Raw genomic sequence first — 26752 nt, 5'->3', positions numbered from 1 at the left:
ATCCACTGACATGCATTGCGCAGTTATTTACCCCGATGATTACCTGCTCAGTTTGTCTGAGTGCGCATCATGTTTTTACTCATAGCAATACTGCTACCATGTGGTGCAATGTAGATATGACAGTTCATTGCGCTCGCTTAAAAGAGCGGATTTAGCTAAGCAAATAGTGATTTGTGACCAATATGTCACTATAATAATTTGTTGTCTACTATGTTGTACACTTATTTTATTTATTTGGTTTGCTTGATACCTTACATTTAATATATTCAATACAGTGCATTTTATTCTCATAGACTACGTATCGAAGTACACGATGCCAAATGGTTAACTATTAACCTTTTGATTGTTCACACACTTGGCCACTTCATATCGGTTTAAAATTTAGCCACGGTTGACCTAATATCGGTTACCGAGAAGTACAACTCTCGCGAAAGTTGTCACTTTCCGTTTAAACGTGAATCTGTCCAATAGATAACAGCTGACCTGATAGCGAGGTCGGCTGCAACCCATTTATAGATAAGAACCATAATAACACGCTGCATGCCGGGAGTTGTTATGTTAGACGACGACAGTGTCCTGCTGTCAAAACAGTTCGTGCGGTGGTGGTGACCATAGCTGTGATCATGGCGTTGACCCGGCTAGAACGGGCCCAGGTATGGATTCTGAGTGCGTGCACGGGCGTGCTCTTTGCGCTCTTTCGACTCCTCTCTCCCCGGCGGTCCCGTGGATTCACCAAACTTCTTCCGGTCACCAACCCTCTGCTGATGATGTCTGCGATGCAGCTCGCGCAAAGGATTCGTCGGAGAGAGGTCCGTAGGCTACCCGGTACCGGGTTATATGTTCTAATCTATTTTTACGCGAGAGACTACTTTTCCGGAGTGCTTCCATTTGTACGGTTCCGGTGCCGTAGGCCTGAATGGTGCAGCCAATGGTAAAAGGCCTGAGTGAACTATCTTAATTTATCCACCATGTGTGGACCCAAGGAAGAGTTGCTGCTGTTTTTGCCACAGATAATGGGGATTCTAATAAAATACCAAAAGCTTAGGACAGGGTTCTACAACGGCTTGATAAAGAGCCTATCTGCTGCATGATAGGCTACTGCGTTGCTCTCTGGGAACAGTTGGGCTGTGACTGCACTCTGCACATGTCTGCACATGTCCATTACATAAAGGCGCTACATGGTCAATCCGACGTCTGCATTTGGCCGTGCAGTATTTACGGTGATATGGCCTCTGCAGAAGTCAGGGCATTCATACTTTTTCTGCTTCGCGGAGTAGCGCAGAGCTTTTGTCAAGGAAGTCAGTTTGTGTTTAGACAACCAATCATGTCAATGCGGAGCTATACCCAGCCCTCCACACTGTTACACAATTTGAGATGCGCACATATATACGGTACGGAGCTCATAATGGCGTCTGCGTGCCTCTGGAGGCTCCGCAAATAGCGTCACACCATCCATATGGCGTCTCCGACCACATTTTCAGATCAAGCAGAAATAGGCTCTTAGGCAACAGCCTTGTGCTGTTATCTCCTTATGAAACTGGGTTGGGGTCAATTCCAGTTGTCAATTCAGGAAGTTTATGACTACAGCAATTCCAATAATCTTTAGGCCTTTTCAATGAGGAAAATGTTGAATTGGAAATTGGTTTACTCTGAATTGACTGGAATTGATGCACACACAGGCGCACTACTGTCTGTACTGTATGTTGGTTGGTGTAGGTGTCGAGCGTGGAGGTGGTGCAGGCCTACATTGACAGGATTCAGGAGGTGAACCCGCTGCTCAATGCTATGGTGCAGGACAGGCAAGTACAAGTACTCCGGTACTAGACTGGTTAAATGTCATATGGTTACAAATCTCATGTTGCCGTTTCACCTTACCTCCACTATGTTCTGACACAACTAAACCTGTATATGCCTATTTCTTTCTTTTCTCTCTATTCCCCTCTCTCTATTCCTCTCCCTCTCTTCCTCTCCCTCTCTGCTCCCTATTTTCCTCTCCTCCTTCTCTGCTCTCTCGCTTCCTCTCCTCCCTCTCTCCAGGTTTGCAGCAGCGTTGCTAGAGGCAGCCCAGGTGGACAAGCTGATCGAGGAGGAGACCGGGGGAGAGGATGTTCTGGAGGATAGACTTCCCCTGCTGGGGGTCCCCCTCACTGTCAAAGAGGCCTTCGCTCTACGGGGTAGGTCTACACACTCACCTAGACCATCCTTTCTCAAACCTCTCCTCGGGGACCGCCCAGCTGTTTACATATTTGAACTATTCCAGAACTAGCACACCTGATTCAACTTGTTATCTAATCATCCAGCCCTTGAGCTAGCTCAGGACTACAACTAAAATTGTGAAACGTCCGGGTGTGTTCCTCAAGCAGAGGTTTGAAAATGGCTGACCTAGATCCTCTCCTGTACTCTCCCACACTGTGTACTACTCATGTAGTTGTGTACCCTGTAGTGAGGCTATGAGAGCGGGTCTGGGTGAGTGTGTAGGCCTACCCTATAGGTCAGTGTTTTCCAATCCTGGTCCTGGGGACCCAAAGCCCTAGCATTAACACACATGATTTCACTTATCAATTCATCACCAAGCCTTAATTAGTGATTTAGGCCTGTTAGTACTAGGGCAAAAATTAGAAAGGGTACCCATTTGGGTCTCCAGGACCAGGATTGAGAAACACTGCTATAGGTAGACCTAAACCCCCCCCCCCCCCCCCCCCCACACACACAGACCCTCTCCTACAGTCCTAAGGTCTCACCATAACAGCACTCGACCATCAACAACTTTCCCTCTGCCTCGTCACCATCTGATACATTACATTCTTTGATATTCCCACTAGATAAGCATCAGTAAAGTGCATCTGTCCCTATTCAAATAAACGGTTTTGAATATCTGTATCTGCCAGCTTAGTCCACAACCGTAACAGACCCAAGCCATTGCACTCTCCAAATATTTGTGAAATTGTCATGGATTATATCCTAGTTTACAGTTCCACCTGTATGTTCAACTTCTCCCCACCCGTTCCCTTTGTCCGCCAGGCATGCCTAACACCGCAGGTGTGGTTTCCCGGCGCGGGGTCCTTTCAGTGGGGGACGCCCCTCCCGTGGCCCTGTTAAAGAGGGCCGGGGCCATCCCCCTGGGGGTCACCAACTCCAGCGAGCTCTGCATGTGGTCCGAGTCCCACAACCACCTATACGGCATTTGCAATAACCCCTATGACCAGGAGAGGACACCAGGCGGCAGCTCAGGTGTGGTATTGTGAGGTGTTATAAACTGGTAATAACACGGGAAGGTATGTGTTAACGGTATTACAGCTGTGCTGATGTAATAACACAGGTAGATGTCCATAACAATAGGACTGATAGTGCACATTAATTACTTGTTATATCAAGTTACCTCACCTACAGAAACAGACAATAGGTTCCTGCCCCTATGGGCCTTTCTGGCTCGGACAAGCTTTACTGACTTTATCTCAATCTCTCTTCCTCTTTCCCTCCTCCTTTCCTGTGGACTGCAGGTGGAGAGGGTAGTATACTTGGCGGTGGAGCATCAGTGATCGGGATAGGTTCTGACATCGGTGGAAGTATCCGTATGCCGTGCTTCTTCAATGGCGTTTTTGGCCATAAAACCACACCAGGTAAATATAGAGTACCCCTTGTGTGTGTGTTGGTGTATATGTAGATGCTAGTGCGTGTGTGTAATTGGCCATGTTTCTCCTGTGTTATTTGTAGGTGTAATATCTAATGATTGTCAGTACCCCCCTGCCTCTGGTCGTCATGAGGACTACCTCAGTACTGGCCCCATGTGTCGTTATGCTGAGGACCTTCTGCCCATGCTCAGGATCATGGCTGGACCCAATGCTCACAAGTACACAACCGATCGCAACCCTAGCACATGACAAGTAGACAATCAAAACACAAGTACACAACTACATCCGTAACACACCAACAACTACCACCCGAACACACATGAACAGTCAACACAGTGTTCGCGGTACCACAAGTACACAACCCATCACACCTTTAACAGACTAAAACACCCAACACTGTATTCTCAGTAAAGGCTTCAACACATCTAACTAGAAACAACTAACTACCAATGGTGCATGGGTAGTTTTTACAGGCATACAAAAATGCAAATAAGTTTAATGTCCACACAACTAAGTTTTGTGAAGTTACACTATATATACACTAAAGTATGTGGACACCCCTTCAAATTAGTGGGTTCGGCTATTTCAGCCACACCCGTTGCTGAAAGGTGTATAAAATCGAGCACACCGCCATGCAATCTCCATAGACAAACATTGGCAGTAGAATGGCCTTACTGAAGAGCTCAGTGACTTTCAACATGGAACCGTCATAGGATGCCACCTTTCCAACAAGTCAGGTCGTCAAATTTCTGCTAAAGCTTCCCCGGTCAACTGTAAGTGCTGTTATTGGGAAGTGGAAACGTCTAGGAGCAACAATGGCTCAGCCGCAAAGTGGTAGGCCACACAATCTCACAGAACGAGACCGCTGAGTGCTGAAGCGTGTAACACATGAAAATCGCCTGTCCTCGTTTGCAACACTCACACCCGAGTTCCAAACTGCCTCTGGAAGCAACATCAGCATAATAACTGTTTGTCTGGAGCTAAATGAAATGGGTTTCCATGGCCGAGCAGCCACACACAAGCCTAAAGATCACCATGCGCAATGCCAAGTGTCAGCTGGAGTGGTGTAAATTTGCCACCATGTGACTTTGGAGCAGTGGAAAAGCATTCTCTGGAGTGATGAATCACACTTCACCATCTGGCAGTTCGCCGGACAAATCTGGGTTTGGTGGATGCCAGGACAACGCTACCTGCCCCAATGTATAGTGCCAACTGTAAAGTTTGGTGGAGGAATAATGGTCTGGGGCAGTTTTTCATGGCTCGGGCTAGGCCCTTTAGTTCCAGTGAAGGGAAATCTTTAAGCTACAGTATACAATGACATTCTAGACGATTCTGTGCTTCCAACTTTGTGGCAACAGTTTGGGGCAGTGCAAAAAGCGAGGTCCATACAGAAATGGTTTGTCGAGATCGGTGTGGAAGAACTTGACTGGCCTGCACAGAGCCCTGACCTCAACTCCATCGAACACCTTTGGGATTTATTGGAAAGCCGACTGCGAGCCAGGCCTAATTGCCCAACAACAGTACCCGACCTCCCTAAAGCAAGTCCCAGCAGCAATGTTCCAACATCTAGTGGAAAGCCTTCCCAGAGGAGTGGAGGCTGTTAGAGCAGCAAAGGGGGGGACCAACTTAATATTAATGCCTCTGATTTTTGGATGTTCGACGAACAGGTGTCCACATACTTTTGGTCATGTAGTGTATATCAAAACCATGACATTTTGAGCACCTGTTTAACTGTCCTAGCTCTCCATGTCTCTGTACAGATTGTCTTTGTCCGTTGAGGTGGATCTGAGGAACCTGCGTTTCTTCTCTATCCCTCACGATGGAGGCTCTCCTCTGGTGAGTGCTGTAGATGAACAGCTCCTTCAAGCCCAGAGGAGGGTGAGTAGAATGCCTAGTAGACCCGCAACACGCACACACGCGCAAACGTAGATTCACAAAGACATCTGTATTTCTACCAGGTGGTGGAGCGGCTCGAGTCTGACCTAGGGGTCAAGGTTCAGGAGGTGCGTCTCTCTGGGCTCAAATATGGCTTCCAGATCTGGGATACGTACATGGGGCTCCCCGACAAGGAGGGCAAGGTGGGTCAACTGCTGCTGCTGTCTTCATTAGGTAGCGTTTATGGGGGTATTATGAGGCCTCACTAGTACTGCCATCCTAACTATGCTGAACAAAAATATTAAACGCAACATGCAACAATTTCAAAGATTTTACTGAGGTACAATCAGTCAATTGGGATAAATTCATTAGACCCTAATCTATGAATTTCACATGACTGGGAATACAGATATGGATCTGTTCGTCACAGATACCAACAACAAAAGGTAGGGGCGTGGATCAGAAAACCATTCAGTATCTGGTGTTACCACCATTTGCCTCATGCAGCGTGACATCTCCTAAGCATAGAGTTGATCAGGATGTTGTGGCCTGTGTAAAGTGTCCCACTCTTCAATGGCTGTGCGAAGTTGATGGATATTGGTGGAAACTGGAACACGCTGTTGTACACGTCGATCCAGAGCATCCCAAACATGCTCAATTGGTGACATGTCTGGTGAGTGTGCAGGCCATGGAAGAACTGGGACATTTTCAGCTTCCGGTTGTTGTGTACAGATCCTTGCGTCATGGGGTGTGCATTATCATGCTGAAACATGAGGTGATGGCTGCATGACAATAGGCCTCAGGAACTCGTCAATGCAATTGTGTTCGTTGTCCGTAGTTTATGCCTGCCCCCATAACCCCACTGCCACAATGGGGCACTCTTTAAACGACATTGACATCAGCAAACCACACGATGCCATAGACGTGGTCTGCGGTTGAGAGGCTGGTTGGACGTACTGCCAAATTCTCTAAAACACTGGAGGTGGCTTATGGTAGAGAAATGAACATTCCAACAGCTCTGGTGGACATTCCTGCAGTCAGCATGCCAAATGCACGCCCTCAACTTGAGATATCTGTGACGTGTGACACAACTGCCCTTTTATTGCCCCCAGCACAAGGTGCACCTGAGTAATGATCATGCTGTTCAAACAGCTTTTTGATATACAAAACCTGTCAGGTAGATGGATTATGTTGGCAAAGAAGAAATGCTCACTAACAGGGATGTAAACAAATTTGTGCACAACATTTGAAAGAAATAAGCTTTTTGTGCATATGTAAAATTTTGGGGGATCTTATTTCAGCTCATGAATCATGGGACCAACACTTTACATGTTTCGTTTACATTTTTGTTCAGTGTAGATACGTGTGTATGTGTTTCTCGCAGCGCCCCACACCCTTCCAAGTGTTGATGGGGGAACCAGGGAGGCCGGTGTGGCCAGTGTGGGAGCTGGCCAAGTGGATGATGGGAAGGTCCCCTCACACCATGGCTGCTATTGGTAACAACATAAACACACATTGACAATCCTGTCTAGTAATAGTAGTTTCGGTTCTAATGATTTGTTTTAAGTGTTGCCAGTCAACTGAGTGACCTTGTAGACCTCTATAGTATCTATTGTTTGTGCCCGGGTGTATTCTAGTAACCAGAGCTATAATGGCACTTTGATCAACTGAGTCAACTGTCAAACATGGTATCTTTAGGTCCACTCGTCATGATGATATAGGTCAGGGATGGGCAACTAGCAGCTCCTCCTTTTGTAGGCCCACAACCAATTTGACCCCCCCAAAAAACTTTAGTCTCAACTTATTGTTGAGAGTTAGAATACACAAGGTGCCACTTCAAAACATGGTTGTGCATCAGCAGTCACTCAATTAGCCCATGTCAGCTATTTTTATTTTACATTGGTAAGTTGGTGTAGTCCAGCTATCTAAACAAGTAGTAAGCATGGTCAAATTCCTGACCGGGGAGGGGCCCATTGATCATCGGTTATCATATTAAAAACTGCAAACATTTGCCTCCACCCTATGGCAAAATGAGTACAATTGCATGAAATTCGTTATAATTGCATTTTTTTTTGCCCCATGGCACATTGTGTAGAATTGCAGCAAATTTACTTTAAAAATGGCAACATTTTCTCTAAGCCCCATGACAAAATGCACAGTATAGCAGGAAATTAACTCTAAAACGTACATTCTTCCTCTTCACTGTCATGAGGGGTATGGATGTGGGTACGCAGACCCACGTGCATCCGCAGCCTCTTTTGTGGCCCCCACCCCTGTCAGTTGCCCATCTCTGGTATAGGCTAATCAATACATTAAGTACATCAATCTGTTATCTCTGGAATCATGGTCATTCTGTTGCTCTGTGTATTCCAGGCCTGGCCTTGGTAGAGATTACCAGCTCATCCAAGCCCTCTCCCTTCATCCTGAAGCAGAAAGAGAAGCTACAGAAGGAGATTGAGGAGCTGTTGGGTACAGACGGGGTTCTCCTGTACCCCACCCACCCTCACCTCGCCCCCAAACACCACCACCCCCTCTTCACACCCTTCAACTTCGCCTACACAGGTGAGAGGGTCTGGAAGACAATATCTAATCATATAAATGGAGATAAATCTATGAACCAAATCTTAATATAACTTGAGGTATTCAAACGTTCAGGCAAATCACACAATGATTCAAAGCTCAGGGCTGCGGTCACAAATGTGACTGAGAATGAATTGTCTGTACACCACAACTGAATGAATGAATACAACATAATCCAAAGATTTCTCTCATTTGCATCCCTCTATCCTTCCCCCCTCCATCCTCAGGGGTCATCAACATCCTGGGGCTGCCTGTGACCCAGTGCCCTCTGGGGTTGAGTGTAGAGGGTCTTCCCCTGGGGGTGCAGGTGGTGACTGGGAAGCTCCAGGACCGCCTGTCCCTAGCCATGGCCCTCTACCTGGAGAAGACCTACGGAGGCTGGATAGACCCTGGAGCCGCCTGACCTGTCCTGTATCTATAAAGCATTGCAGGGTAGGAGTGCTGATCTACTACAATCAGTTTGGCCTTTTTAAATCAAAATAAACGAGTTACATGAACAGGGAGGACCTGATCCTGGATCAGCACTCCTACTCTAAGACGCTTTATGGATAGTGGCCCTGACCTGAGGATCACTGGGCAATGTTCAGTATGAAAGGTGGTCAAACGTTGCAGATAGAAATGTCACGAATAGAACCGACATGATTCCTTATTCTACAAGTCACAGGCATGTTTGTATCTAAATGTTTTGCCCCGCTGAACGTGCCCCACACTGGCTGATGGAGGTAGAGGTTGTCCTTACCCATTTTTAATGGGGAATGGTAGAATAATCTGATCCTAGATCTCTGGTTAAGGGAAGTAAGTATGTCCCTAACCGCTGATAAAGGGGTGTGTTTACTAGCCTTAGCCTTGTGCTCAGAATAGCTCTATTACACACACAGTACACACTATTCAGCACTTACCCCAATGGAACTGTCTGGTTCAATGACCTCTCACTGAAGAAAGAATGTCTGTTTTTCTGCACTGAAAGCGAATGTTATTGGCACAAAGAATGTCTAGTCAGCCATGATTGACTTTTGTACTATCAAAGTCCCACTCACTCCGATCGATCTTACTGTCAACCTTTATCTTTTGCAAATTGACAGGAATGCAGATCCTAAAAGCCAGTACTTTTGAACAAGAATACTGTATTACTCGATTCCAATCTTTGCATTTCTGTGGTTTGATTAGTAAAGACCTTTTTAAAAAGAAATTATCTGATTTAATCATTTGCTTGAATTGGAATTCATATCCCGAATTGACAAATGGAGTATACCCCAACCCCGGGGTGTATTCCTTAGTGCACACCGTAGCAAAACGTTCTGAAACAAGTCTTTACCCTAGTCATCATGAGCGCCAAAATAGAATGATAGGGAGGAGAGCGATAGGTTCTGAAGGACTCTTTAACACTCTGGAATCTGAACATTTTTCGCTTTATTTTTCTTCCCTTGGTAAGGATGGAAAAAAACGAAACATTCTCCGGAACTTTTCAAAACAGAATTTCACAGCAAAAAGGAAACCCATCATCCCTCTCTGTCATATGTTCACCGATGGTTTGGGCTCTTTAGTTTCTTACATGTTCTCAGACGAAGTAGGAAGAATACAGTAAACGTCATTCTCACAGTGAAAAACACGGACAGTTGTAATATTTTGTGGCATGCTTGCACCTTTTCATAGTAAAGCAGGTCTTGACAGGTATCTTATGAAAATAAGGTATAAGGAATCTGAGGGGACATAACTGAAAAGAAAAACGAACCAACGGAAACGAGTCTTGAGGGTCCTTGCCTTTTGGCAATGAAGAAACGTTGAGAGAGGGATCTGTTCCCCCACTCCCCAGCCCCTCTCACGGGCTGGATTTGGCCCATGTGTGTGAGTATGACAAGTCCCTGGCCACCCGAGTAGGATTTGGCGTGTGTATGTAAATGTGTATACGTGTGTGTTTCGTCCCGGCAGGCCAGCAGCCACCTCAGGAGGTGTTGGTGATTGGTTTGTACTTCTTGAGGCGGGTCCACTGTCCTGTGGAGTAGTTCATCTCAAACACCGTGTCCACCAGCATGGTGGTGCTGCCCGTGCCGTCCGCCTTGGGCAGGATCTCGGTGTGCTCGCTTAGCTTGATCTGGATGATGTCCCCCTGCTCCGGACACGGGTTCTCTGGAGGAGGGGATACACCAACAGGTAGAGGTGTAGTTTGTGTGTGTCGTAGCAGGAGAACTCGCAGTGGGGCAAGAGTGTTTTAAAAGGTGTGTGTGTGTGTAGCCAGCTCCGCCTCCAGAGCACTTGAACATACCCACACATTACTAAAAACATTATTACGTTAAACTCATACAGTATGCCACTAAGTGGACATACTCCAGCACAGGTCTGTTGCACCTTAATTGAGGAGGACAGGCTCGTGGTAAAAGCTGGAGCGTAATCAGTGGAATGGTATCAAATACGTCGGCATTTGCCATTCCATTTGCTCCGTTCCAGCCCTTATTATGAGCCGTCCTACTCTCAGCAGCCTCCCCTGTACTTGAGGGAATATTTATTCACTGTTAGAAAAAGCTGTTACTTATTACTAAAACATTGCAATTCCAACAGTACAAAACTCATACGCTAGGTGGACTTCATCTAGGGAAATGGGAGTATTTGCACAAAGCAGTACAGTACCTCTGGATCCGGCCATGAAGCCCAGGATGAGAGCTTTCTCTGGTCTGGTGACCTTGTTAGCGGTCTTGAACATTTCCTGAGCAGCATACATCTGTTCTCTCTGAGGGGGGGGACCACAACACATGGCACAGAGATTACGCCACACCACACGCATTTACATTTTAGACATTTAGCAGATGCTCTTATACAGTCACTTAGTCAGTGCATTCAACGAAGACAAAACTACATAACTCGTAAGTAAAAACCACCATCGCATGCCAAACCACCATTACAAATACTAAACTACAATCTCTACAGTCAATGTTTGTATGTAAGCGTGACATTCTCGCATAGTAACACAAGTTCATCTTAGAATGCATGCCCAATATCGCTTCATTCTAAGTAGTATAGTGGTGCAAATGTTGGAACAGAGTCCCAATGATGCCTTTATCCAACTCACAGTGAGCGAGAGGTTCTTTTTGGGCTGGGGCGTGCTGGTCTGGGGGGTAGCGGGGGGCTGTGTGGCTGGGGTCTCGGGCTGCGTGGCAATGGCGGCAGCCTGGGGGCCGTTGCTGCTGGCGGGGGTGCTGGGGGAGGCGGGGGCGGTGGGGCTGGCGGCCGTGTTGCCGGCGTTGTACATGGGCGTCCTTTGTTTGAACTGGCCGGGGAGGGTGGTGGCGGCAGCGCTGGGCGTGGCCGACTCCTCAGGCTGTCGACTCGACTGCAGGACGTCACGCCCTGAACCGCCCGCATTCGCTAGAGAAAGAAGAGGATGAATAAAGACTCAGTTTTTCGACAATCGCTCTATCAATCGCTAATTGGTTGTGCAGAAGATTGGATAGGAGTAAGTACGGATGGAAATCTTGTCAGAACTTTGTCAATCCAGGTAGTTTGTCAAACCAATACATCAAATTCCATGTGGTGTATCAAAAGGCAAGCTGCTACGAGTATTGTAAATCAAGCTGCCTCGCTACAGAAACAGGAGACTGCCCTATAGACCGTTCTGGCTCAGACAAGGCTTTAATTGTCCAAGGCTTATTTACTCAATGTGCTACAACCGTGCCATATTGCAAAAACCAACTTCGTATAGGACCAAATGGAGGGTAACAGATTTGAGTAACAGGTATCTAGGTGTGTGAAGATGTCTCTCTCACCTGGCTGTGTCTCTGAACTGGGAATGTAGGAGGAGGAGGGGACCATACTGGGAGTAGCAGGCATGTAACTCGTAGACGGCAGGGCGCTCTCGTTGTTCAACGCACCCAGTTTCTGAAAACACCCGTTGAATAGGTTACAATTCAATAATCACTTTGTTAATTGCGTGACAGTGTCTCTCTTCCTACCTGTGTGGACACCAGTCCAGCAGCATAGTCTGGTGTAGCATTCTCCACCACAGCCTCCTCTTTGGCAGCTTTCTCCCCAGCCTCTGTTTCTGTACCATGAGAGAAAGAGATCAATAAGAATGAGTGAGTCAAAGACGGTGAATAATAGTGAAGACTGCTAGCTAGATTGAATACTTTCCGAAGGCACTATTTCTGACGCCTTGACTTTTTCCACATTTTGTTACGTTACAGCCTTATTCTAAAATGGATTAAACAAATAAAAATCCTTAGCAATCTATACACAATACCCCATAATGAAAAAGCGAAAACAGGTTTTTAGAAATGTTTGTACATTTATCAAATATTTAAAAAAAACATACCTTATTTACATAAGTATTCAGACCCTTTGCAATGAGACTCGAAGTTGAGCTCAAGTGCATCCTGTTTCTATTGATCATCTGCGAGATGTTTCTACAACTTGGAGTCCACCTTCAGTAAATTCAATTGATTGGACAGGATTTGGAAAGGCACACACCTGTCTATATAAAAAAGGTCCCACAGTTGACAGTGCATGTCAGAGCAAAAACCAAACCATGAGGTTGAAGGAATTGTCCGTAGAGCCCCGAGACAGGATTGTGTCGAGGCACAGATCTGGTGAAGGGTACAAAAACAATTCTGCAACATTGAAGATCCCCAAGAACACAATGGCCTCCATTCTTAAATAGAAGAAGTTTGGAACCAATAAGACTTTTCCTAGAGCTGGCCGCCCCGACCAAACTGAGCAATCGGACGAGAAGGGCCTTTGTCAGGGAGGTGACCAAGAATCTGATGGTTACTCTGACAGAGCTCTAGAGTTCCTCTGTGGAGATGCGAGAACCTTCCAGAAGGACAACCATCTCTGCAGCACTTCACCAATCAGGCCTTTATGGTAGAGTGGCCAGACGGAAGCCACTACTCAGTAAAAGGCACATGACAGCCCGTTTGGAGTTTGCCAAAAGACACCTAAAGGACTCAGACCATGAGAACCAAGATTCTCTGGTCTGATGAAACCAAGATTGAACTCTTTTGCCTGAATGCCAAGCGTCACGTCTGGAGGAAACCTGGCCCCATCCCTACGGGGAAGCATGGTGGAGGCTGCATCACGCTGTGGGGATGTTTTTCAGCGGGATGGACTGTGAGACTAGTCAGGATTGAGGCAAAGATGAACGGAGCAAAGTACAGAGATCCTTGATGAAAACCTGCTCAGGACCTCAGACTGGGGTGAAGGTTCACCTTCCAACAGGACAACGACCCTAAGCACACAGCCAAGACAACGCAGGAGTGGCTTCGGGACAAGTCTCTGAATGTCCTTTAGTGGCCCAGCCAGAGCCCGGACTTGAACCCAATCGAACATCTCTGGAGAGATGTGAAAATAGCTGTGCAGCGACACTCCCCATCCAACCTGACAGAGCTTGAGAGGATCTGTAGAGAAGAACGGGAGAAACTCCCCAAATACAGGTGTGCCAAGCTTTTAGCGTCATACCCAAGAAGACGAGGCTGTAATTGCTGTCAAAGATGCTTCAACAAAGTACTGAAAAGAGAACTTTTTATAAATTTGCTAAAATGTATAAACAGTTTTTACTTTGTCATTATGGGGTAGTGGGAAGATTGATGGGTGAAAAAAAAAAAAAAAGTAGCAATTTTAGAATAAGTCTAAGGTAACAAAATGTGGAAAAAGTCAAGGGGTCTGAATACTTTCCAAATGCACTGTTGATAAAAAATATGAAAATGCATTTACCCAAAGTCTTTCTTCTCCTCTTTGCCTCTCTACCAGCTCCCACCATATCGAGCTCTGAGATGTCTAACAGCTAAAGAACAGACAATAATGTGCATCAATAATGTGCATCGCTTAACACATTGAACCACCAATTTAAAATGACAATCCTTTCAATACAGCTTCCCATCAGGGTTTCCGTTAGCCGGTAATAGCCAGCTTTAGGCATTTTCTTTTTTTAAGACTAAATTAAATTCTGCAAAAAAAATGTATAATCCCATTGCTAAATAATGCTTTGCCTATTCATTGATAAATACATAATCAATTTTTATTTGTCACATGCACTGAATACAGCGTAAAACTTCGAGTGAAATGCTTACTTACAAGCCCTTAACCAACAATGCAGTTTTTTAGAAAAATACCTAAGAAAAATAAAAAACAAAGGCTATATACAGGGGGTACCGGTACAGAGTCAATGTGCGGGGGCACCGGTTAGTCGAGGTAATATGTACATGTAGGTAGAGTTATTAAAGTGACTATGCATAGATATGAGAGTAGCAGCAGCGTAAAAGAGGGCCATGCAAATAGTCTGGGTAGCCATTTGATTAGATGTTCAGGAGTCTTATGGCTTGGGGGTAGAAGCTGTTTAAAAGCCTTTTGGACCTAGACTTGGCACTCCGGTACCGCTTCCCGTGCGGTAGCATAGAGAAGTCTATGACTAGGGTGGCTGGAGTCTGACTATTTTTAGGGCCTTCCTCTGACACTACATCACTTCCTCTCACAGGCAGTGATGCAACTAGTCAGGATGCTCTCAGATGGTACAGCTGTAAAACCTTTTGAGGATCTGAGGACCCATGCCAAATCTTTTCAGTCCCCTGAGGGGGAATAGGCTTTGTCGTGCTTTCTTCACGACTGGCTTGGTGTGTTTGGACCATGATAGTGTGTTGGTGATGTGGACACCAAGGAACTTGAAGCTCTCAACCTGCTCCACTGCAGCCCTGTCGATGAGAATGGGGGCGTACTCGGTCCTCCTTTTCCTGTAGTCCACAATAATTTCCTTTGTCTTGATCACATTGAGGGAGAGGTTGTTGTCCTGGTACTACACGGCCAGGTCTCTGACCTCCTCCTTATAGGATGTCTCGTTGATGTCGGGGATCAGGCCTACCACTGTGTCATCGGCTAACTTGGTGTTGGAGTCGTGGCTGGCCGTGCAGTCGTGAGTGAACAGGGAGTACAGGAGGGGACTGAGCACACACCCCAGAGGGGTCCCCCGTGTTGAGGATCAGCGTGGAGGATGTGTTGTTACCTACCCTTACCACCTGGGGGCGGCCTGTCAGGAAGTCCAGGATCCAGTTGCAGAGGGAGGTGTTTAGTCCCAGGATCCTTAGCTTTCTTGATGAGCTTTGAGGGCACAATGGTGTTGAACGTTGAGCTGTAGTCAATGAATAGCATTCTCACATAGGTGTTCCATTTGTCCAGGTGTGAAAGGGCAGTGTGGAGTGCAATAAAGATTGCAGCATCTGTGGATCTGTTGGGGTGGTATGCAAATTGGAGTGGATCTGTGTTGTGAGCCATGACCAGCCTTTCAAAGCACATCATGGATACAGACGTGAGTGCTAAGGGTCGGTAGTCATTTAGGCAGGTTACCTTAGTGTTCTTGGGCATAGGGACTACGGTGGTCTGCTTGAAACATGTTGGTCTTACAGACTCAGACAGGTTGAAAATGTCAGTGAAGACACTTGCCAGTTGGTCAGCGCATGCTCGGAGTACACGTCCTGGTAATTCGCCTGGCCCTGCGGCCTTGTGAATATTGACCTGTTTTAAAGGTCTTACTCACGTCGGCTGCGGAGAGAGTGATCACACAGCCGTGATTTTGCTGTTCGTTACTCGTCTTGTTGGCTGAGGAAAAGTAAATGTGGACAGTTATTTTAAAATCTTCCAAGTGTGCATCGGAATTCAGGAACAGGGATGCACGCCGTTGCATCCTGGAGTTGCATGTTCTGTTAAGATGAATGACCATAATCTAAATGTGATTTGTTATTCTGAGCACCGTGGGTGGACGCCCTAATCAGTTTACGCACCCAATACATTTGGGTCCAGTACATTTCTCAAATGTCTGGTAAATTAAAATGCTACTGGTCAAATGTCCAGCACATTTTCATAACGGAAACCCTGCTTCCTGTCTATTGTGAGAAACTTTATTTATTTATTACAAAATGACATATTGGTTTCCTTACTGTATAAGCAGTCTATGAACGAGGTTAAGACAGCAATCCATGCTTTGGTTTTGCTTGTGAACCCACTGTCCGAAAACAAAACCAAAGCATGGATTGCGATCTTACCTTGTCCATAGACTGCTTGCAGGATGAGGAAACCAATGTAATTTTGTACTTTGGGTGAACTATCCCTCAAAAGAAAACAAGGTCACTTGTTAAGGCCCCTTCGTTACCTTGACTCCCCTCTCCTTGCGCAGGGGCGTCCGTGCTGGGGCAATGGGTGTGCGGTTGCTCGGCGGGCTGAACATACTGGGGGTGGTGGGGCTGCGGAACGGGGCTTTGGGGATCCCCTTGAGAGGTGCTGGAAGGGAGAGTATAAAACATGATATCTCAGCAACCAATTAGACACCCGTGGGTATGAATGTGTAAGTGTTCATATGCCTAGTCTTAGCAAAAACGAGTATTGTAATTGCTGTGTGTATGTCAAACTCACTGGTGGTGTCAATCTTCTTGACCAGGCCTCTTCCTTTTGCATGGAAAGGCACTCCTGCGGTCTTCTTCAGCTGTTGAGCCGTCTCTGTGGCTGAAACCACAACAGAACGATGAGTCAAATATTTTGCAATGGAAAATGTTTAAAACTACTAATTTAGGTAAAGTTCCTCCCAGTTTTGTCCCGTTTGCTTCCGTTAGGTTCCTAGTGAATACACCAGAGGGTGCTGTTCATTTGGCACCAAACAGAAGAAAACAAATAGGGAGGGACTACATGAACTTGTCCAATAAACGTTCATATTCATTTTCCAGTGCATGCTGTAATGAACATGAGTCCATTCACTAATGTGAAAAAGACCATTCACTAAACTAGCACAAAGGTAGGGCCCTATAAAATATTGTATTTGCCTGATTTTGTTTTCCCCCCCAAATTCCAGTTTCTGTTTTGTTTTTCCAGGTTTCTGTTTTTCCCCAGTTTCAGGTTCTCTAAATCACACTTTTATATAGAAAAACAAACATTTGATGTTCTAAGTCCACAACAATGCTTAAACCACATCAAGAGACCACTTTTGAGGTCTGTGAAAAATCTAAGAAATCTTGATTTTTGGGTGTAGTTACCCTTTAATATAAGTGCAACATGAGACAATTGTTTGGTTAGCGATGTTTCTGTAGCGCTCATGTGATTGCAGAGTTTTCAAAACAAAAGGCCACTAATCATGATATCATTCTGCCAGGTAGACATTGGCTACTTTGAAATTAAAGTTGATCTATTCAAAAATCGCTCCTCCATTTCCTTGTTGCTAGAACTAATAGTTATCCTAATTTCAGTTTGTGACAAAATAAACTAGTATAGTGAAGAGAATCATTTTACCATCTACACCACTGTGAAATATATTTTCCATAATTAAAAATATTGTTGTTTCAGCTGTTTGAAGCTATTGTACAAAACCAAAACAGAATAGGAAGCATAGGAATATCACATAAAGAACAGATCTACTGCTTCTTAGACTTGCTTTCAAGTCGAATTATAGATCTATAACTCACATTTCTTTGTGAATTTAGTTGGGTCGCCCCAAAAAGTTACATATTGCCACTAACATTTAATTGTGGTCTTTTGAGAAAGCCTTTCCATCTACCAGAAGACGGCTGTCATTACATTAGCATCATCGCTAACGGCTACGCAAAGTGTTCGACAAACGCGTGCACACACACCCAGGTGAATTCCTGTGCCTTTGCCTCTTCAGAAAGTTGAAGGAAAATATGAATCACTGATGTATTTTCTTCAGGTCTTATGATGCTCAATACATTTAGTTAATTTCCTAGTAAGCTCAATTGATTTTTTTTTATGTTGTTGAATTCCATTTTAAGGTCTAAATTCCGTCTGCGTTCTCCGCAACGGAGATTTTATATGGACCCTACAAAGGACAGGAGACCCGAAACATGGCGAGTCGGGGTCTTTTCTGCATAGAAAAGTCTGACGGGCCGCCTAAGTCCAAATTATTTATTTTCAAGATGGAAAAACACTGTCAGCGTAAACTTAAATGACAAACTAGTATGTAGAAAAGATAGACCTATGCATCTTTAAATACATATGAGAACCAACAATCACTAAAATAAAAGCCAGACTAAAACGATGATTTCAGAAGTATTGACTTGTTAAAATATTTGAGCATAAGGACACAGCATTAGCCATGGCAAAATGCATAGAATTGCAGGAAATTTACTTAAGCTGGAGCTGAGAGAAAATATTGCAGTTTGAGGGAGCAGTCTTTGGAAAGGACTTGTCTATCCATATACACCAGTGTACAAATGAGTGTACAAAACCGTAGGAACGCCTTCCTGATATTGAGTTGCACCCCCTTCTGCCCTCAGAACAGCCTCAAGCCGTCAGGGCATGGACTCTACAAGGTGTCGAAAGCATTCCACAGGGTTGCTTGCTGGCCCATGTTGACTCCAATGCATCCCACAGTTGTGTTAAGTTGGCTGGATGTTCTTTGGGTAGTCGACCACTTTTAATACACATGGGAAACTTGAGCGTGAAAAACGCAGCAGCGCTGCAGTAATTGACACAAACCAGTGCGCCTGGCACCTACTACCATACCTCATTCAAAGGCACTTAAATCTTTGGTCTTGCCCATTAACCCTCTGAATGGCACACAGACAATCCATGTCTCAAATCCTTTTTTTAACCTGTCTTCTCCCCTACATCTACACTTATTGAAGTGGATTTACCAAGTGACATCAATAAGGGATCATAGCTTTCACCTGGTCAGTCTACGTCATGGACAGAGCAAGTGTTCCTAATGTTTCGTCCAGACTTTTTAGATTGCGTGTATTGTTAGGTATTCTGCACTGAGCTAGAAACACAAGCATTTCACTGCACCTGCGATAATGTCTACAAATCTGTGTACGTGACCAATAAACTTTTATGTAATTTTGATTTGCAGGAAATTTGCTAAACTGATCAAATTCTCCCCACCCCATAGCAAAATGTGTGAAAAAAAATGTGCATATCATTTTCTGCAAGAAATTGGCTTTAAAACACTGAAATTCTCTCAACCGCCAAGATGGGGGCCTCAAAAACATTATTTCCCAGGGCCTTGACTGAATTCAGCCGCACTGATGGGCTGACCGTGCCACGTCCACCACCTTAGCCCCTTTTTGATACAGAAAAAGCACTGGGACCATCTGAAGAGTAAAGTGGCTTCACTTTCTCATCTACTTTCCTTCACCTGCACTGATGTGTGAAACAACTGGCCAAGTGAAAGCAAATCCCAAGTAAGCATCCACCATAGCGCTTTAACTTTTGCTTTTCACATCAGGGGCCACATTCATTAAGCGTCTCAGAGTAAGAGTTGTGATCTAGGATCAGTTCTGCCTTTTAGATCATAATGAGTAACATTACATGGACAGGGGGAACATGATCCTTGATCAGTATTCCTAGGCCCCAGATGAAGAAGATGACGAGGATGCCACTAGACTATTGACATGCACCCAGGGTGGGTGGATCGAGTGAAGTGTCTTCTCTTACATTTCTGCAGCAGTTCTGCCCTGAGGGTGGCGCTCTTGGGCTTCCTCTTGAGCTGGAAGTGTTTGACGGGGGGCGTGAGTGGGCCCACCAGGGTGGTCAGGGCGCTTTTGTTCAGGTACTGGCACTCCAGAGGGAGCATGGCCGACGCCTCACACTCACTCACTGCAGGGGGAGATCAATCAAATGTATTTATAAAGCCCTGTTTTTACAGCATCTCAAGCCTAGACCCCAAAGAGGAAGCAAAAGCAGAAGTGTGATGGAAACAGGCAGGTGCAACCAACAAGTACCTGCACAAGCACTAACATGTTCACAGGTGATAAAGAAAAAGTAGGACTCTGATAGATGGCCAACCAACAGGTGATGTCAGAACAGCACCAACATGCTGGAACATGCATCCTATTCTGTACTACAAATTACCCAAGCACAGTTTACATAATCATAGTCATTCCAGTTGTAAAGCTAGAACCATGATCCTCAACATCCCCTTCTGCTCTCATTTTACTCTTGACCCCTAGAATATGGTAGTGTACCAACCTTTCTCCCGGAGCTCGCCCAAGATGTCCTGTACGTTAGGGTTCTGCTCCTCCAGGTCCAGGTTGAGAGAGCCCGTCTCTGGGAAGGACTTAAGGATATCTGCCACCATCAGTACCCAGGGCTCAGAGTCCACCGTGGCCAGCTGGATGATCTCTGATAGGGCCTCTTTCATCTGGCATGTCAAAGGAGGTGATTGTGGAGGTTAGTAGAGCAAGATTAATTAAAAAATAAACTTATCATTCAATCTTGTGGAATGGTCATGTGTCTTTAGGCTTTACATGTATACATGGCTCACAGTATGCATTGCTGTCTGTTGATAGAAATAAATTGATTATAGAATCTCTATGGGGCAGGGTGTATATGGGCATAAGAGGGAGGTGGATGTGGAGGTTAGGGCAGGGCACAGAAATGGAATACATCCAACTACTACACCTTCCATATAGAGTGTATGCTGACTTTGTTTCCTGGCCTGGTGGGCTGTCAGTAGCTAACATGGGCATCCTCAGGAGGACCGTAAACCCGGGGTCCAGTTCAGGAGACTTACGGGCAAGGAACAAGGCCAAGCACATCAGAGGACCCCACACAGTCTTGCCCAATGTTTTGAGCTTCTGTCCTCCAGAAGGAGATAAGGTCCCACAGTTCAGCAATAATAGGAGCTGGGCAAGTTTAATTCTGGCAGCTATCAGGCTTCTGAACAGTAGGACATGGGAAAGATGTATGCCCAATACATGGTGGAACAGTAGGCCGCATGGACTGTGAATTGTGTAATTTAGGAGAATAAAGCGCTGTGGACTAATGACGGAGATAATGCATTACAGGATATGTAGATTTTGTGATGGTCATGAAATTGAAATGACACGTATACAGGTAGCTAATTCAATCAATTAATCATCACAGAAATGTAATTGGTAAACAAAGAAATGTCGAGAAATTGTAGTGCACCTGGTTTACAACAAGTTGTAGCTAAGAAGCTAGACTGTATCAAAGTTAATAGAACGTTTAGTTACTAGACGATTTAAAAAATATATTTTAAAGGCCGTTTCCCAATTTTGACTTGTAACTTAGCTCGCTGGTTACGCCCTCCAAAATGGCACAAGCAGCCTGGCAGACATGCGAATCCACCTGGACTGACAAAGCGCCGAGAAGTTTTGAGCATTTGAACGCTTCTCAGACAAAAAAAAAATCGCGACTACACTACAAACAGGTTCAATGTTACACGTCAGGCTAGATCGCTAACTAAGTTAACTTGGTGTTTGTGAAAGCAATGCACGTGCGTTAGGTAAACAAATTATGAGACTGGACAGAATGAGCCTAAACAAACGACAGTTAGCTAGCTAACTACCTCCTGGCTGTAGACACTTGGCTCTTCGTTACAGGTCTCCCTAAGCGAAGAGTCTACGCCATATGCACCTAGATAAGTCTACCCTGGAAACGGTTAGCTTGTAAGCATGGTGTACTATACTTCCCACTCAGGAAATATTAACGTTAGTTAGCAACTCGACCAAGGCTGCTTGCTGCAGAACCCCATTTAAACTAACTAGTAGCAGTGGCTAACTAGTGTTCAGTCAGTCATATAGCAACTCGCGTACCCACCTCATCAACAGTCCGCCTCGGAAGATGCAGCATCCCAAGCAAGATTTTTAGCTTTACTGGAGGCGACAAACTCGAAAAACACAACCGTATATTGTCGATAACTGAAACGGTGAGGAGTGAAGCAATACTAGAAGGCGCCCAAAGTTCGTCTGTTGATCCTAGTTTATTATGGAGCCACAGGCCGGTGTCGCTATCCTTCATCGACGCCATCTTGGAAAAAGAAGCGTTTTGAGTTCGGGCATTTTAAAAGGCTACCTAGCTAAGAAAACTTAGAACGGTTGGTTAGGACACACCCACCATGTTCATGCTTAGTGCTAACATGGATCCTTGGGACGTCCTTACACTAAACCCTAACCTTAAATAATTTTAAATGTCGTCTCAAGGATTCTACATATCATGGACCCCATGTTCATGTCGAGGGAGATCAAAGGAACACACATCTCTTTTACCTATCCAAAAAACAAATGTCATTTTACATGGCCTTTTGAAAATATTGAGTTTACAGAACACTTGAGATGTATGTCTTTAACAGCATTGCTGTTTGACTCTAAGGGAATGCTGACTTCCCTTTTGCAAATAAGTCTAATAATACAAACCCTTTTCCTAAAATTGACTTGGAGAGTGCACTAATGTGTAGGAATTAATGGTCCGTCTACATGCGGATAATATTTATTGTACAACCATTTCTGTATAAGGTTATGCAAATAAGCGACTGCGAAGAAATGTGAACAATATTAGCGAACCAGGGAGGCCAACATTCAATTTGGGATGATTAAATTAAATCAAGAAAATAATTTAGCATAGGCCTAATTTTACGGGATTTGTGGAGGGATAATTCGTTTGCCTAATTTACAGTTGCCACAGTCACAAAACCTAACCTTAACCACACTGCTAAATGTATGTTTAACCTTAAATTAATTTTATTTTTATGAGCCAATTTTGGTTTTGTGGCTGTGGTAACTAGTGACGACCCTCAAAGGGTTTTATACGCATGCGCCTTCTGCACTTTGAATTAATATTCAACAGAATCGTCTTGAGGTGGGCGTCTTTCGGCAGGCTACATTGTTTTTATTTTCTTTAAAATATCACCCACAGTGAGTAGGCCTACATTAAATGTTATACTGTTCTTAGTTATATTTCCGATCTTTTTCTTTATGAAAAAAAGCTTGGCCCATTTAAAATGAGACCTCCGCATCTGTGATGTTATTATGGATGCTGGTGTTGCTTTCTTTAGTCGTGGAAACGTAGCCTACAATCGTTTTCATATATCCTATCAATGCTTCGTTTATTAACTTAATTATATATCATAAGGAATCATATGCTAAAATTCGCTATCTCCATTTTCCAGGTCTTTCTCTTGACATCCTGCATCGAGCATCAGTATGGTATCGAGCGGCTATTTGCAAGCGGTGATGCTGCTATTAGCCGTGCAGCTCCTGTGTTTTAGGCCAAGTGATGCGGAGCAGGAGGCAGGGACAGTAATCCCTGCTGAAAGTAAGTGGTTTAATTTAATATATTGTCTTTGTTGCATTTGCGATTATACACAATGAGCGGCTGTTACTGTAGTGCGGATGACTATTGTCTAGGTGTATAAAGATTTAAAAAATTCTAGGCCCAAACACAATCAATTATGATTGATTGCCTAATCGATAGGTTATACCAATTGACAACAGCAATTGAGGAAGTGTATCAGCAGATAGGTATTGATTGTAAATACAAAACGTCTTAAAATATTGTTTTTGTTTTCACAAATGCAGTAGGCTATAATGAATCATAATGAACACAGTTTTTATATTTTGTCACATTGTCTTGCAGGTCGGCCCTGTGTGGACTGTCATGCATTTGAATTCATGCAGAGGGCACTACAAGACCTTAAGAAGACTGCTTTTAACCTTGATGCCCGGGTAACAGTTGCTATCCCTTTCTTTTCAGTTACACTTTATGTTACAGCGTGTCATTTTATTAGGATCCCCATTAGCTGTTGCGTAAGCAGCAGTTACTCTTCCTGGGGGTCCACACAAAACATGAAATATGACACAATACAGAACATTACTAGAGAAGAACAGCTCAAGGACAGAACTACATCAATTTAATAACTATTGTATTTACACATTGTTACACTTAATGCTTGACGTGGGTCGTAGTTGTCCACCTTTTGAGTTTCTATTGATTGAGAACTGGCACCTGTTACAGAATATAGTATTGCCTTTAATATATGATGAGTACCAGCAGTGGTGTAGTGGTGCCTGGAGAAGTGGGTATACTCTAATTTGACCCCAAAAAATAGCCCGCCTGGCGAAGGAAAGAAGTGAAAAAGTATATGTTTTCCTATAGTTTTTTTCAGGTTTTCACTCTCTCAATCACACTTTTTTTTAAAATAGAAAAACAACAATGCTTTAAGGCAACAATGGGTAAGCAAAGCAGGTATTGAAAAAGTTTGGTCCGAAGTCTTATTTGAATCTTTGCGATGCTCAATTCAGTCATCATGTGGTGTTTGAACATTTCTAAAGGCTTTCACAAAAAACCTTCCCAATTAAATGTTGACTGCAAAGTAGGTCTACCTGGTAGAATGATATGATGATGAATCGGGAGTGCATTTGTTTTGCAAACTCTGCCACCACACACTGTAGGCCTACATTGTACAGTACAGCAACACTGTTAGCCAAAAGGTCTCATGCTAGGTGCACAATTTAATTAATGGGCATCTAAACCCTCCCAGAATATTTACATTTTATTTTTCCCAGACCTCAAAATGGTCTCCTTATGTGGTTAATTACCATTTACTGGTATAAGTTGAAATGCCTTTCCTACCAGCTACGGGATACCGATGTCGTTCTTCTGTCAGATGCTCCTGGTTGAGAGTTGTGTGCTCTTGCTGACAGATTCATATTAATATTATTAAGATGTGAGTATACGCAATGCCCCCACTACCCCACTGTGTACCAGCACCTAAAATGAGTACCAGCATCTATTTCATTCCACTTCAAGCACTGGTTATGGCTGGGATAGTACTGAGTTGCTCCCTATAGATGCAGTAAAGGGGTCAATGGAACGCAGACCGTTCCAATGACCAGATTAGCACACATTTGACAAATTTGATCTAACTAAGTGGATATTTGTCAAATCCGTCATGATTTATGTATTGTAACAGACCCACAATGTGGTAACTTAAGTCCGATTTTGTTATATTTGGAAGTTTTCGCTGCATAACATTTAGAAGTTGTCCCTTTTCGGGTTTAGAAGAAGTGACTGCTAAATGCTAACTCCTGTTCGTATAAACTGGTTAGCATAGCTAGCGTACAGAAATCCGTGGTGGTAGTCAGTCATTTTTAATTGTAATGCAGTTGATTGGTTAAGATGACATGAACATGTGTTGGGGTTGACATCCATACAAGCATTATACTCCGGTTTCTACCTCAACATAGTGTGAAATACAGGGGGCGCAACTTAGGTTTTAGAAGTGGGGGGGACATATAATTTTTTTTATCCAGTCAACTAAACACTCCAAACGGCCTACCTGACTGCTCGGAGACGTCCGCATGGTCCTAAAGCACACCGTTACCTCGTTTTGTATCACATTCCAATGATAAAACCAGTACAAAAATGCCATTTCAGAATGTTGGGGGGGACATCTCCCCTTCGTCCCCAGTGAAAGTTGCGCCTCTGGTGAAATACACACATAAACAATAGCTTAAATGTAAGCAAATTTTTCTGCGTTGAAATAAGGAGATTTGGGATCTTTCCCCCACGGCCCTTTCCCCCACATGTTGCCATGGCAATTACATTGTTTTGGTCGAGTTCGATTGACCTTTTTACCACATCTATACCCTGGCCTGCTGTATACCTACCTGTAAAGTTCCTCTATAAGTCTTAGCCTAGTTTAAAAAGTTTACTCCGCTTAGTACTCCCTAACATGGCGTTGCTTTTGTTTCCTCCTAGACTGAGACCCTGGTGTTGAGGGCAGAGAGGCGAGCCCTGTGTGACTGCATGCCCACTAATACCCTGCGCTGAGTGGAGTAGTGATGTGCCCCCCCCATGGCAACCAACCAACCCCACACCCCCAATGGCCGGACACTTACTTTTACCCACTACAAACAACGCCTGGACTAGACAGTTGTCTCTCTGAGCTTCCTTCATATGGAATATTGTACCATTTAGTTTGCTAATTTGTACAACAGACACTTTATTTTCTTTGCTAACATATCACTATTGATATTGCAGTGGTTTAATTATTTAAAGATAAGATTTCATTTTATGAGTTTAGATAAGCCAGTCATGCGTTACTATGGCATGTAGGGCAAAGCCAACAACAGCTAGCCTATTGTCCCAGAACTCATGTCCATGTCTTATCTGAGGGATTGTCTTATCTGAGGGATTGTCTTATCTGAGGGATTGTCTTATCTGAGGGATTTTGTGAAATAAAATACGATTTACACTTTACACATTTAAGTTAAAGAAAAAACACTTTCAATTTGGATGTAACCTATCACAAAACCTATAATTTGTGCTATAGCATAGTAGATCTGTATATAGGTTCAATGGACAGACACCTTTTATTAAATGTGTGCCAATATGATCAGGATAATTCACATATACATAGATACACGCAAAGCAGCAGCATTACATTCAAAATAGTTGTTAATTCATAATAACATAACAAGTGTCTTGGAAAGTTATCTTTTATTGGCATGGCAACACCAGGCCTTTAGAATAAGTGTACTTTTTAGGTGTATGTGGTACCATGCATGTTTATAGGGTGTAGGCCTACACTCATCTCAACCAGTTGTTTATGGCAATCAGTTGTCTGAGGCACTTCATCCTTTGTTATATTCATCATATCTTTTGTCTTTATTCTGTCTATCTGAACTGTATGAAGATAAGAGAGTTGAATGATGTAGCGGTCAGGAGAATATAGACAAACAAATGCATATTTACCACTAAGACATAGGGACTGTAGAATATTGACAATGTATTGCTAAAATGGTAACTACAGAGGAGAATTATTAATGATAATAATGCTTTGTGTTTGTGTTGTTGCTTTCTTTGTTTCAATATGTCAATAAGCTGCTTTTAGTAATGTCTTGTATGTTTTATTTGGTATTAAAGTCATAACTTTCGTCACTGTC

The 26752-nt window shown here is 44.1% G+C and overlaps 3 protein-coding genes across 7 annotated transcripts; 2 read left to right on the top strand and 1 right to left on the bottom strand.

Annotated features, from left to right (window-relative positions):
• Positions 1–471: 471 nt before the first annotated feature.
• On the top strand, positions 472–9665 carry LOC120049733 (fatty-acid amide hydrolase 2-A-like). Its single transcript, XM_038996099.1, has 11 exons — positions 472–809; positions 1717–1799; positions 2038–2174; positions 3022–3231; positions 3501–3620; positions 3715–3850; positions 5393–5510; positions 5591–5710; positions 6892–7003; positions 7881–8069; positions 8315–9665. The coding sequence occupies exons 1-11, from the start codon at positions 624–626 to the stop codon at positions 8488–8490; spliced, it is 1587 nt and encodes a 528-aa protein (XP_038852027.1). The 5' UTR covers positions 472–623; the 3' UTR covers positions 8491–9665.
• Positions 9478–21836, bottom strand: LOC120049731 (negative elongation factor A-like). Of its 3 annotated transcripts, none has more exons than XM_038996096.1 (11): positions 21627–21836; positions 20034–20205; positions 19500–19661; positions 16473–16562; positions 16213–16340; positions 13788–13857; positions 12032–12120; positions 11846–11957; positions 11152–11447; positions 10713–10812; positions 9478–10214 (listed from the first exon to the last, which is right to left on the bottom strand). In XM_038996096.1, exons 1-11 carry the CDS (start codon positions 21834–21836, stop codon positions 10030–10032), a joined length of 1614 nt encoding a protein of 537 aa, XP_038852024.1. In that variant the 3' UTR covers positions 9478–10029. The 3 variants fall into 3 exon arrangements, with proteins under 3 accessions (XP_038852024.1, XP_038852025.1, XP_038852026.1); XM_038996097.1 differs by lacking the exon at positions 21627–21836 and adding an exon at positions 20578–21102 and having other exon boundaries at positions 10030–10214; XM_038996098.1 differs by lacking the exon at positions 21627–21836 and adding an exon at positions 20466–20484 and having other exon boundaries at positions 10030–10214.
• On the top strand, positions 21390–26752 carry LOC120049734 (neuropeptide-like protein C4orf48 homolog). 3 transcript variants are annotated; one of them, XM_038996103.1, is made up of 4 exons: positions 21390–21475; positions 22975–23120; positions 23442–23530; positions 25566–26752. In XM_038996103.1, exons 2-4 carry the CDS (start codon positions 23009–23011, stop codon positions 25635–25637), a joined length of 273 nt encoding a protein of 90 aa, XP_038852031.1. In that variant the 5' UTR covers positions 21390–21475; positions 22975–23008; the 3' UTR covers positions 25638–26752. The 3 variants fall into 3 exon arrangements, with proteins under 3 accessions (XP_038852031.1, XP_038852028.1, XP_038852032.1); XM_038996100.1 differs by lacking the exon at positions 21390–21475 and adding an exon at positions 21495–21735; XM_038996104.1 differs by lacking the exon at positions 21390–21475 and adding an exon at positions 22644–22720.

This window comes from Salvelinus namaycush, chromosome 6 (genome assembly GCF_016432855.1).
Source record: "Salvelinus namaycush isolate Seneca chromosome 6, SaNama_1.0, whole genome shotgun sequence".
Lineage (NCBI taxonomy): Eukaryota > Metazoa > Chordata > Actinopteri > Salmoniformes > Salmonidae > Salvelinus > Salvelinus namaycush.
The sequence above is the reverse complement of the archived record's forward strand: the minus strand, read 5'-3'. Positions and strand labels throughout refer to the sequence as shown.

What these genes read in the sequence shown, in the direction of transcription:
- LOC120049733 (XM_038996099.1), top strand. Translation starts at nt 624, where the DNA reads ATGGCGTTGACCCGGCTAGAACGGGCCCAGGTATGGATTCTGAGTGCG. An exon ending in GACACCAGGCGGCAGCTCAG is followed by an intron (nt 3,232 to 3,500) that starts GTGTGGTATTGT and finishes TGTGGACTGCAG; the next exon opens with GTGGAGAGGGTAGTATACTT. An exon ending in GCTGGACCCAATGCTCACAA is followed by an intron (nt 3,851 to 5,392) that starts GTACACAACCGA and finishes GTCTCTGTACAG; the next exon opens with ATTGTCTTTGTCCGTTGAGG.
- LOC120049731 (XM_038996096.1), bottom strand. Translation starts at nt 21,836, where the DNA reads ATGGCGTCGATGAAGGATAGCGACACCGGCCTGTGGCTCCATAATAAA. An exon ending in GGGCGAGCTCCGGGAGAAAG is followed by an intron (nt 19,662 to 20,033) that starts GTTGGTACACTA and finishes CTCCCCCTGCAG; the next exon opens with TGAGTGAGTGTGAGGCGTCG. An exon ending in CAGTTCAGAGACACAGCCAG is followed by an intron (nt 11,448 to 11,845) that starts GTGAGAGAGACA and finishes TTCTTTCTCTAG; the next exon opens with CGAATGCGGGCGGTTCAGGG.
- LOC120049734 (XM_038996103.1), top strand. Translation starts at nt 23,009, where the DNA reads ATGGTATCGAGCGGCTATTTGCAAGCGGTGATGCTGCTATTAGCCGTG. An exon ending in GACAGTAATCCCTGCTGAAA is followed by an intron (nt 23,121 to 23,441) that starts GTAAGTGGTTTA and finishes ATTGTCTTGCAG; the next exon opens with GTCGGCCCTGTGTGGACTGT. An exon ending in CTTTTAACCTTGATGCCCGG is followed by an intron (nt 23,531 to 25,565) that starts GTAACAGTTGCT and finishes GTTTCCTCCTAG; the next exon opens with ACTGAGACCCTGGTGTTGAG.